At 40.0% G+C, this 13042-nt stretch overlaps 1 protein-coding gene across 1 annotated transcript in view; it reads left to right on the top strand.

The window, feature by feature from the left end:
* The window catches only part of DNTT (DNA nucleotidylexotransferase), a 157718-nt gene extending 145018 nt beyond the window's left edge, over positions 1-12700 (top strand). Inside the window, exon 11 of the mRNA XM_089508345.1 lies at positions 12614-12700. Coding sequence (XP_089364471.1) covers positions 12614-12700 — 87 coding nt within the window. The remainder of the gene's footprint in view (positions 1-12613) is intronic.
* Positions 12701-13042: the final 342 nt, after the last annotated feature.

Below are 13042 nucleotides of genomic sequence, written 5' to 3'. Positions count from 1 at the left end.
ATATCAGAGGAATGAACTGGTAAAACAACCTTTGAGTATTCTTTGTCTAAGAAACCCCATGAAATCAATGGGATTGTCATAAGTCGACAGGTGACTTGAAGACAAGTACACACATGTTATTTTCAAGTGCTAGTGCTAGTGCTATTAATATTACTGTTATTAATGCCAGTGTTGTGCTCAGGCATCATCTTTTTCCTCATCTGCTTACTGTTGCTTCATGGATTATTTTGCATTGCTACTACGTATTACAGAAGATGGTGAGAGTTTTCTGTAATTTGATTTATAAAGATAAATAATATTCAGTCGTGTGTGTGTGTGTGTGTGTGTGTGTATTAATTGGCAGATTTAAAAATTTATTTAAAGATTATTTAAAAATTGGATAGACTGTTAAAGGAAGAAGGTTTTGTTATACGTAATGTCAGGGATTTGGTTAAAAACCTGAGCTTGTATTATTTCTTGTATTGTGACATACAAACACAGGGGTTTCTTGTAGCTCTCAGACGGTTACAGAGTGGCAACTCTTAAAATACCTGCTTTGTGAAATGGTTTGCTCATTTAAAAGGTTTAAAACCAGTAACACAATAGATGACAATTCTTTTCAGAGACAGTGCTAGAGCAAGCGAGGGACAGAGGTGAAAGAAGATAAGAGGAAAATGCCATAATAACAGGTAATCAAGCTGTAGCTCTGAACAGTTGCAGAGCCAGCATGTATACTTTGTATACAGCATGATACTAGGACCCAATAAAATTATGTTCCCACTCAGTTTTATGGACAGCTGAACAAAAGCACTCAATCCATCTTACTTGATGTGATAAATGCTTAATAGCAGCTGTATCCTCTGCAGATGAAGAAAATTGGTAATAGTTGGAAAAGGCAGTAGCTGTGTCCAATATTTTAACTGAAGATTCAATATTATTTACAGTTTGCTTTATTGTCTTTTCTAGTGGAATATTTGAGCACAGCAGTTACATCTTGTTTTTCTTGTTATTGTTGGAAGAACACACTTTAAAGCTTATGTCTAATTTATCACTCACAATATTGCTTTCTCTAGTGAATTTTTCCCATCAGCTTGTCAGTCACACACAGTAAAATCTCCCTTTTTGTGCTTTTGTTGAGGATTATTCATTCTTGAGTGCTTGAAGAAAGATGCTGCCAAGGCGTGCCGACCCATGGGATTGGGATAAGCATAATTGAAATCGATAGAGAACAAGAAAATAATCACTTCAAAGTGCTATTTTGGGACTTGTTGAAACATGAATGTCAATAAGAGGACCATCCAAATATTTGTGCCGTAGCATTTGTTTTGTTAACATTTGATCACTCAGTCTATTCAAACGCATTTCTGATTGACCCATATTTCTTGGGAAAAGGGATTATCAAATGGGTATAAATGAAGCATGTGTCTTCAGATTAATTCCTAACTCTGTTAGGTTTCCCATGCAGCAATACATCCCTACACGTAACCTACAAAATCTTCATTTAAAGACTGAGAAGAGACTTCAAGTTTCTTCTTTTTTTGTGGAGTTGGTTTGACCCTGACTCTGTCTGTTGCTCTTATCTGCTGATCACCTCCCTGTCCTTCCTGCTGTAAAGTGGAAATTGTGTCTCCATATGATGAACAAATTAGACAAGAGAGGTGGGTAGATAGGCAACAAAGTAGTAGTAGTAGTGGTAGTAGTGAAAAAACTATAATGAGAAGACAATACTGTCTTGGTCCTTCAACTTGCGTGTCAACTTATGGTGACCCATGGATTTCATAGGGTTTTAATAGGCAGGGAATCCTCAGAGATGGTTTGCTCAGTTCCTTCCTCTGAAATATAGCCTGCAGCACCTGATATTCATACCCAACCAAGTACTAACAGAGTTGACCCTGCTTAGCTTCCAAGGAGAGATGGTATCTGGTGCCTTTACATTACTTACTTTGTAAAATTCTGTATCGGAGACAGCATTCATAGCTTCCACTATTTTTTTAAAAAACTTTTTGGAGAAGTATAAGCGAGCCTTTTCTTATTATGGGATTTAAAGGCCTCAAGATATTCTAGGCCAGGGCTATGATTCCCCATTTAACCAGTGCATTTCTTATGCTGATTTGTGAGAAGAGATAATTAAAGGCATTTAAATTTTTCTACGAGAATCCTGTTGATGCTCCACTGTAAAAGCAGCAGAAAGAAAGGAAGAAGAGGGGTCCATCTACATTGTAGAAATAATGCAGTTTGACATCACTTTAACTGTAATGGCTTCATCCTAGAGAATACTAGGATATTTTGTAGTTTTGTGAAGCCCCAAAACTCTTTGGCAGAGAAGGCTAAAGACCTTGTAAGATTACAAATCCCAGGATCCTGGGATTCCATAGGAGGGAGCTACAGCCCTTAAAGTGTCCAACTGCTTTAGATGCAACCAAAGTCATTGGTTGCCATCAGGAGGGGAAGGGTGCCTGCTCCAAGCATGTTTGGCTTGGACAATCACCTATCCTATATCACAGGCAATTTTCCAAGCCGGTCTTCTCAGAATCTACCCAGAAGACAGGCATTAAAGAAATGGGCAGCTCAGAGCTGGGAGGGATGGCTGGCAATGGCTTTGTATGCTTGGTTTCACCACCTCTATACCAATGGTCTTTTTCATATGGCTACTGGTGCAGAACTGCCTGCACCTATACCAATGTAAGTGCAATTTCACCTTCAGGATATTCTTTCAGAATTAAAACTTGATGGCCCAGCCATTGTTGGACACACTTGACTTCAAAATATGATTGCTGCCTATTGGAAATGAACAGTTAAATGTGCTTAACATTAGTTGGATCACACACATACCTTCATTGTTTTTCTCTTTTCCAATTAACTCTGATTCATTAAAATACTAATTAAAATATGACATATATATTTATTATAATTAGCACACTATCATTAATATGCCTGTAGTAATAGAAATTATGGTACATGTACATATATCATCATAGGTCTGGCAAAAGGTTGTGTGTGATGAAATTCACTAAGTGGAACAGATCCTTGGCTGCAGGTCCATGGACGAAGTAATTTATAAGTGAATAGGACTATGTAGTTTCTTAGCAAGTAAAAATGGGTTCCACGGATCTCATATACATTACCAACGGGATGTTCTATGATCTCTTCAGCTCATAAATGTAATGGGGTAACTCTCTGTTGAGTGATTTGGCACACTGGGCATTAGGCATCATATAGAGGATTTAAAGCACTTAAAGCCATATTTTTAAAACATGTCTTCATTGTATTGTAACCAGTTTTGCTTGATTACCAAGAAGGGAGGGCACAGATATTGTTGGACTGCAATTTCCATAATTTCTCACCATTAGTTATACTGGCTTGGGCTGGTAGGAATGGTAGTTTAACAGCATCCAGAGAGCCACAGCTTTGTGAGTCACTGGCACGCTTTGTTTGGCATAGAAGGATAAACATCTTGTAAAACTGCAAATCCCTAATCATAAAATGGACCTACAGTATTTAAAATGGTGTCAAACTTATTTCTGGAGTATAGATGCACCCTACATTAGTGGTTATCATTACATTTTAATATGGAGACCTTCTTTCCTAACAAGGAATGTGATTTAGCCCAATGGTGGTTGATGGCTACCATGAACATTTACATGAAACCGCTGGGAGAGATCATCCGGAGACATGGGGCGCGGGGTTATCAGTACGCTGATGACACCCAAATCATTTTCTCTATGTCTCCGACTGATGCAGTGACCGGGGATGGCGTCTCTCCTCTTGTGGCCTGTCTGGAGTCAGTAATGGGCTGGATGAGGGAAAACCGACTCAAGCTTAATCCAGAGAAGACGGAGGTACTAGTGATAGGTTCCCCTGGTCCAGGAATGACGGTGGTTCCACCTGTCCTGAATGGGGTCACGCTCCCCGTGAAGGACTCCGTGCGCAGTCTGGGGGTGCTTCTTGACTCTTCCCTTCACCTGACTGCTCAGGTGAATGCGACAGTCAAGAGTACCTGTCATCAGCTTCGGCTGATTCGTCAGCTGCGCCCATACCTGGCCCAGAGGGACCTTGAAACTGTTGTACACGCTCTGGTAACTTCGAGACTGGATTTCTGTAATGTACTCTACATGGGGCAACCCTTATACCTAACTCGGAAGCTGCAACTGGTGCAGAACATGGCAGCACGGCTGGTCACTGGTGCTCCCAGGACCAGCCATATAACACCCGTGCTTAAAGATCTCCATTGGCTGCCCATCCGCTTCCGAGCACAATATAAGGTGTTGGTTATTACCTATAAAGCCCTAAATGGCTTGGGTCCAGGATTCCTGAAGGACCGCCTCTCCCCGTACATTCCGCCTCGCACCCTCAGAACATCCGGGCAGCAACTCCTGAAGGTGCCTGGGGCTAGGTTGGCTGTTACGGCCAGAAGATCTTTTTCCATAGCTGCCCCAGCCCTCTGGAACACGCTGCCCACGGAGCTCCGCTCATCCACCACCCTGGCCCAATTTAGGAAGGGCCTAAAAACCTTCCTATTTAATCAGGCATTCCCCGACTAAACACATCCTGTGGGCCTCCCTCCTCTCTCGTGGCCGTGAGGTTGGGCTAATGGGTTTTTTTTTATTGTTTTTATGGATTGATATTGTTGTGTATGTTTTTAATTCTGTATTCTGTCTGCGCTTCGGTGCATTTTGTTAGCCGCCCTGATCATTCGGAAGGGCGGGGTATAAATAAAAATTTTATTATTTATTATTTTATGAAAGTGTGGTGGTAAATCCAATCTTTTGTCCAAACATGGAAGGAGCCATCCATGGTGTTGAACCTACTTTGGGCAGAGGGTTCAGTACTTTGCATTGCTATGGACTAAAATCCACAGCAGATTCACAGCCCCACTGAGATAGATGCCATCAGCCCTGAATGCTTTTGCCTCAGCAGTATACTGTTAAAACCAGCACCCGACTCTGCTTAACGTAGACAGAAGTCTTTTTCATTTGATTGCTGCAGTTGTTCTGTTCTCATTCCTCAGAAGAGCCCACTGCCTTCTCTGTGCTTCCTTCCTTCCATCTATTCCAAAACTATGCACATATACTGCAGCAGCTGTTGCACAGCTCAGGTGATTATTCCACTTTTTGAGGTTCATTTCTTCCAATTTTGGATGCCTGCCTTACTTACTTTATGGATTCAAACCATTCTGAGTGGTAATTAACATGTGTTGACTATATTACATCCAGCTTGCCTCCTAAGCTTTCTTCTGGGGTAACATTGTTCATGTACTTCTTTGCTTTTGTGAAAATATGGGCATCTCTGGCTTTTTGAATGATAAAAATGAGGACATGGTCTCTCATGAAACTGGGAATTCATCCATATTTCTGTATTGCAATGACTGGAAAAGAATGAACCAGATGCTTGAATAAAATGCATCCAAATATACAGATGGGCTGGTGTTGCCATGCTACCAATTTTCATGGAGCTATACATTTTTCTAAAAAAAAGTTTTGTTGGGATTGTCTCTAGTTAACACACATTGCATTGCACTGAAATGAAATCAAGTTACTGTCTAGGATTCTAGATTCATAACTGTAATTTCTAGTTATGATGGTTGCAGTTCTTGAATATTTACATCAAATTGTGTTTTCTTTTTCCAGAAACACACGTGGGTTATACATTTCTGCAAAAGGGGTGATGGAGTTTTGCACAGAAGACATGCACTAATATTCTATGTTACATATACGTAACTAAGGCTACATCTGTACTACAGAAATAATCCAGTTTGAAACCACTTTGACTGCCATGGCTCAGAGTTATAGAATTCTGGGAACTGTAGTTTGTTGTGGCATCAGAGCTCTCTGACAGAGAAAACTGAATGTTTCACAAAACTACAGTTCCCAGAATTCTATGGCATTGAGGCATGGCAGTTAAAATGGTATCAAACTAGATTATTTCAGCAGTGTGTATGCAGCCTAAGTAACATCTCCTACCCCTACCTGCTAAGCCCACCTTAACAGATAGCAGCCTCACTGAGTGAAGGAGTTCTACTGAAGGAGTGCTCAACAATGGCTCCTTTTCATCCTTGAGGAAAGTGACCAATGGGGTGCCACAGGGTTCTGTCCTGGGGCCAGTGCTATTCAATGTCTTTATCAATGACTTGGATGACAGTATTGGGGGCGTACAGTGGTTCCTTGCCTTACGCAGGGATCCGTTCCAGACCCCGCCGCGTAAGGCAAGTTCCGCATATGCTCAAGTCCCATTGAGGATAGTGGGGCTTGTGCACACGGTGGGCTCAGCGGGGTGAGTGCCACAGGCACGTACGCCATTCATTAAATGGTGCGAGGCTTCCAGGATAAGGTGGAAGCTGCGTAAAAGGTGCCCATGTATGACGAAGGCACACTGTATTTATCAAATTTTAAGATGACACGAAATTAGGAGGAGTAGCTAATACCCCAGAGGACAGAATCAAAATTCAAAATGATCTGAATAAACTGGAAAACTGGGCCAAAGCTAACAAACTGAACTTCAATAGGGAGAAATGTAAGATACTGCACTTAGGGCAGAAAAACAAAATGCATAGCTATAGGATGTGGGACACCTGACTTAAGGAGACTACATGTGAAAGGGATCTAGGAGTCCAAGTAGACCATAAGTTGAACATGAGTCAACAGTGAGATGTGGCAGCTAAAAAGAGCAATGCAATTTTAGGCTGCATCAACAAAAGTATAGTCTCTAGATCAAGGGAAGTAATAGTGCCACTGTATTCTGCTTTGGTCAGGCCCCACCTGAAATATTGTGTCCAGTTATGGGCACTTCAATTCAAAAAGAATTTTGAGAAACTGGAGCATGTCCAAAGGAGGGCGACTAAAATGGTGGAGGGAGCTGGGGATGTTTAGCCTGGAGAAGAGAAGGTTAAGAAATGATATGATAGCCCTGCTTAAATATTTGAAGGGATGTCATATTGAGGAGGGAGCAAACTTGTTTTCTGCTGCTCCAGAGAACAGGACCCGGAACAACAGATGCAAGCTACAGGAAAAGAGATTCCACCTCAACATTAGGAGGAACTTCCTGACAGTGAGGACTTTTCAACAGTGGAATAAACTCCTTCAGTGTGTAGTGGAGTCTCCTTCCTTGGAAGTCTTTAAACAGAGGCTGGATGGTCATCTGTTGGGGATTCTTTGACTGAGAGTTCCTGCATGGCAATGGGTTGGACTGGATGGTCCTTGTGGTCTCTCCCAACTCTACGATTCTGTGATTCTATTCAGATGCCAATGGGGGAACCAGGATGATTATGTTTTCCCACTGCCAACCCACAGCAACTGAGGCTGCCAAGAGAAATAGCTTCACTTACTTATGGGAGGGGGCTGAAAATATTGCCCTCCTTGTGCCCAGTTGCTAGGTAAACTGGCCTCCATTGCTCAGTGCAGATGATGGCTGTTAAGGTGGCTTGAAGGGGCAGTCACAGGGGTAAACAGGCTGCCCTGATAGAGTGGCATCCCGCTGCCCCTTTCAGCACTGAATTGGGGCTGCAGCACCGCATGCTGTGGCCCCGATCCAGCAGTTTGCCACTCTAAAAAGAAGCAGTATATTGCCACTCCTTTTTAGAATGGCAAAAAGCCGTCCTTGTTGCGGACGCAGCTATTCTGAGTTTCTTTGGTGCGCTGCGTCTAAATGCTGCGCCAAAGAAACAGTGTGACACCCCACCATGTGGTCATGCAGGCAGTGTGATGCCAGCATTGGGGCAGAGTTAGGACATGTGGCATGTGGTCACCATGCTCCCACTCCACCCCATGCTGGTCTGTTTAACCCCACAGTACAACTATGTAGTCTTATTGAATACTGACCAGCATGCAAAGGGATTTTGTAGCACCTTTGAGATGAAACTATCCAAAGGATGTTGTATATGAGCTTTTATAGACTTGGATCTTCATGCATCTGAGGAAGTATACCAAGTCTATTAAAGCTTTAGCTACAATATCTTTCCCTCAGTTAGTCTTAAAGGTTCTACAAGATTTCTTTGCATACTGATATTCCAGACAAACTCACCTATATCTCTGAATACGAAACAGTTATGAATCCATAAATCTAGGTTACAAATCTGTAACTGCAGTTCAGAATGCCAGCCATAATAATTTTTGCAAACACACACACGCACACACACACACACACCCATATGTATTTTTGGAAACAATACTTTTGCATTAAAACTGTGTTTTTTGTGAAAAAAACTGTGTATTTATATTTGTTTGTTTGTGAGTGTGTATGTATGTGTGCATGTGTGTGCAGAAAGCCTGTTTCCAGACACCCCTACCCAAAAATAGCAGGTTTTGTGAAAAGGGCATGATTCTTCCCCCTCCCAGATATATATTCCTACACAGAATAATTTTCTTACGATGTATCTCAACAATGTAGAAATATTAGCTTTCTCCTACATTGGGGAACATGGAAACTGTTTTTCCTTGCATGTGTGGATGAAATAGTGAAAGATTTTCTATAAACTGAAACTCCCAATTTCAAAAGAAAAGTAGGTTATATTGAAAGAGGCAGAAGGACAGGAATACTGTTCTGTGTGAATCTTTTTATCTGTCCTTGCTTATTTAGATGAAAAAACATTTCTATTCCCAAGCTTTCTAATAGCATTTTTCATCTCATGATTTCCTAGAGATGTACATGGATGCTCAAAGGTGGGTCTACATGCAATAGAGATAAATGAAAAGGCACCCAGGCCGAACCTTAGAAATAGTGCTTTGTTCTTTAAGTTTGTGTGTGTGTGTAAAAAAGAATTATTTTAGTTGATTTCAGCAATAATGTACCTAATTTCTATGGAGGCCAAGAGTAGCTGATAGCTTCCAGTCAGTGGGCTTATGAATATGCTTTAAGTTCTGACCCAATACTGAAAGGGTCAAGTGCTGGACAGTATCTCCAAAATAGGTTGAGCTTATTAGATACTGTAGCTCCTTCAAAGTCTAAAGTAAAATCTAAAGCATGTTCATTATCATACGTATATGGAAACCATATTGTGAAGGCACTCCTCTGCCTCCCCGCTTCTCAGGTTGGGATTCAAGGTGACACAATTCTTAAAACAAATATACCTAAAAATTCACAGCATACAAAAGTTTTAAAAAATATGAAAAAATAAATGAATTAAAAATATAAACCATTTAAAGCAACAACAAATCTGCCATGCTATACAAATCCTGTTTCTCCCCTTTAAAAATAATTTCTCAAAAGCCTATTAGCACAAGAGGTTCTTCACTTGTTTGCAGAAAAGTAGTAAGGAGGATACCAGTCTAACATCTCTATGAAGGGAGTTCTGGAGCCTGGAGCAGCCACTGAGAAGGTCTTCTCCCATGTTTTCATCAGTGTACCTGTGGGGCAGAAAGAAAGCTCTCCCTAGTGGATCTTGAAGCATGGACAGGCTTGCAAAGCAGAATATTGTCTTTATAATAATCTGAGCTGTATAGGGCTTTATAGGTCATCACCCGCACTTTAAGTCATTCCTGGAAATAGACAGGAAGGCAGCAAACAAGGAAGTTGTACTCTCTTTGTTGCCAGCCCCAGTTTACAATATGTCTGCAGGTCTTTTATAAAGTCATCTTTTCTACACGATCTTCTAAACATTTTGCACTTATTGACTTTAAAAATCCTATTAAGGACAGTTGATAGATAACAACTGCTTCCTCAAACCAGTCCTTCTATTTCATTGTCCTTCTTCACAGCTGCTGTCGAAAATACATGAAGTCTGATTATTGTAGTAAGTAATAGGGCATGGGTAGGAAAGGATGTGGCTTGCTCATCTGTCAGTCTAACAGAAAAAGTAAGGCAAAATTTCCACGTGGGGACCCAATACTAGTGGGGGGGGGGCAAGAAAGCTGGCAGATCTGGTTGCTTAGTTTCTGTTATTTAACATGCAACAAAAGTGTGAGCTTGGCACATGATATGATAGACCTTATGTGAAAGGCTCTATAGAGTTGCTAGAGAACACACTGTCTACCTCTGTTCTGAGTGGAGTTGTGGACTGTGGTACCACTAGGACTTTTGCTTTTTCATTAAACAGTATTCCTAGGAGGCCATGCTGTTTTCTAGGAGACCATGCTGTTGTTATTTTAAGTGCAACTTTTCCACAAGTTAGCTTATAAGGATCTCTTGTTTTAAGAGACAACTGAATCAGCTATGTAAAGAAATCAGCACTGGCTCATGGAGGAGATTATAATGCCAGGACAAAGTGTAAGGTTAAAAAAAGGAACGCCAAGGAGGGAGGCTAGCAAGTAACCTAACCCACAATAACCCAAGAAGCAGAGGACCATTGCCAGCACCCCACTGAGCTTTCCTGGCTAGTTCTAGTTTTGGGGGTAGATGGATGAGTGGGATGGAAGAACAGATGCTGGACATTCTACTTTGTAAAAAGGAGCTTTGCTCCAGAGGCTTCATAAACTGAAGTATTTGTTATTGTTGTGTGGCTTCAACTCCTTTCTGACTTATGGTGACCCTAAGGTATTCATTTATTTATTATATTTATTTATATCCCGCCCTTCTCCCAAGATCGGGACTCAGGGCGGCTTACAACATTAAAAAACACCATACAGTTAAAAACATACCAAAATAGTATATTAAAATGGGATTAAATTGCTACAATTAAAACAAATTCAATACTAAAATCCAATTTAAAAGATTAAAATGCTTAAAATACATTAAAACAGTATAGCGCCCCAGGCCAGGTAGGGGTTTCTGGGGCTGAGAGTGTCAGTTGCTCAAGGTCACCCAGTGGGTGCCCTGATCTCTAGAGTCATGGTCTAACATTCAAACCACTACACCATGCTGGCTGTCAAAACTGAAGTATGCCTTAATTAAAATTAACTAATGTATTTTTAAAGCCCAAATAAACTTGAAGTATATACCGTAGGGTTCCTTTAATATACATGCAATTTTCAGGTATCTGTATTTCTTGGCCTTGAAGCTGTAGCAGAATCTCTTCTCTTCTCTATCTCATATTATGGATTTATAAATCACTATTCTATTCAAAATTCAAAGTTCACAACTTGATTATCAAAGGAAACTCACTTTTTCTGGGGAAAAAAACCTGCTTATTTTTTAAGTGAATCAATTTTAAGGATTCTTGTATGTCAGTTTTCTTGGAAAATGTACATCTATATAAATAAAATTCAGTTTCTGTCTGTCTGTTTGTTACTGCTCTCCACGAATCTGGCTGATCAAATGTCTACCAAATGTGGCGGATAGGCTGTGAGCCCTGGTGCACAGTGGTTAAATGCCTGTACTGCAGCCACTCACTCACAAACCATAAGGCTGCGTGTTCATTGCCAGCAAAAAAGGCTCAAGCTCGACTCAGGCTTGCATCATTCTGAGGAGGTCGCTAAAATGATTGTTGGGGCAATTAGCTTACACTTTGTAAACCGTTTAGGGAGTGCTTAAGTGCACTGATAAGCGGTATAGAAATGTACTTGCTATTGCTATTGCCATAAGATAGTTTAACTTAAACTATGGGCTGTATGGCATACATGAGATTCATTCAATACCCTACTTATTTTTCATACTAACACAGTTTTGTGGCATACATTTGAAGGTTTTTGATAAGTTCTGTTTTTTAAAAAAATCTTTTGCAACAAAAGCTAACCATAAAATTAAGTTTCTTTCTGTTACTGCATTGTGAACAAATGCTGGATACATTTTAATCAGATTTGGAGGAAATGCTTTGAATGGCCTGATTTAAACATAGGCTGCACACTGTACAGAAAATTTACTTTGGGAGACCCTTGAGGGTTTTTGTTTTTAATTTTTTAATACACACACACACACACACAAAATGTTACACAGAATGCTTGGCAGCTGACTGGTGGAAGCATTCTCTCTCAATGGCACCTGAGGCTGAGCTAAGGAATGTTTGTTCACCCAAAGAGCTAGTCCAGAGCAACTGAAATAAATGATCACCATTGTTTTTGTTGTTGCTGCTGCTATTGTTATTTGATGTGAAGTTGACTTTGTCTTGTGGCGACCTTATGAATAAGGGACCCCCATGTAAATAAATGATCATTAATGATGGTTAATGTTTCTCTGAAGCAATGCTGGGGACCATAGCTAGGCGATAACATGAATTAAAACAAGTTATGAATTGAAGTTGTTTGAAATTTGATTTTGGTGCATTAGCAAAGGTTCATTGATTACAATGTTAACTAAGACTGTTCACTTCATGCTTCACTTACCTTATTGATCACTAAAGCCAGAATGAGAAATGCAGCATTGTAATTTATAGACAGCAGTCATTTACAAAATAGCCATTTTGTATTATGTGTAGTTAATGGTGATGCTAGTAACCATAAATATAATGTATGTATTCAGGGAAATAATTGCTCATTTGAGATAAGGAGAGTTCCTGGACAGACCTTTTAAAAAGTAACTGATGCTGAATTACTAATGTATCACAACATGCTGAAAGAACAGTGAACGTTTTGTGTGTTGCTTAAATACACTATGCAAAAACATCTCTTTTTTCTGAACAAAGTGTCCTTTATGCATTTTTCAAGGTTTGTTTTTGATGTGAACAAGACAAATTGTGTTTCTAAAAATATTTCTAAGAATATTTGTTTGTAGAATATTTTTAGAAAGTGATCTTTCCTGACTTAATGCTGATTTTGTTTTATCCTTACAGAACATTTTTCTCAGCGCTGCAAGTGAAGAAGAAATTTTTGCCCACCTTGGCTTGGATTACCTTGAACCATGGGAAAGAAATGCATAGAGAGACTTGCTAATATGATTTTATGAATTTTCATCTTTTTTCTTTTAAAAAAAATCTCCTTTATTATTGACTTACATTTCCAGAAAAGGTGACCTCAGTTATTTAGGAAGGCAAATGTTAAATATACATAGATATTCACTGTAGGTGTGAGTTTTCTCTGAATAGTTCAGGAAGGAGGATTAATTTAATTCATCTGAACTGTTATATTTGGTAATCAAAACAGATTTTTCCATTGCCCTGGCTTTATGCTACTGAGTCAAGAGCTTTCCAAGCTTCCTGTCTCAACCACTATTGTTGTTTGTTTTCATTCATAGAATAATAGAGTCTTAGAGTTGAAAGGGA

Source organism: Sceloporus occidentalis, unplaced genomic scaffold (genome assembly GCF_023333645.1).
Source record: "Sceloporus occidentalis isolate IW3139 unplaced genomic scaffold, rSceOcc1.0.p SCAF_2, whole genome shotgun sequence".
NCBI classification, from domain to species: Eukaryota; Metazoa; Chordata; class Lepidosauria; order Squamata; family Phrynosomatidae; genus Sceloporus; species Sceloporus occidentalis.
The sequence above is the reverse complement of the archived record's forward strand: the minus strand, read 5'-3'. Positions and strand labels throughout refer to the sequence as shown.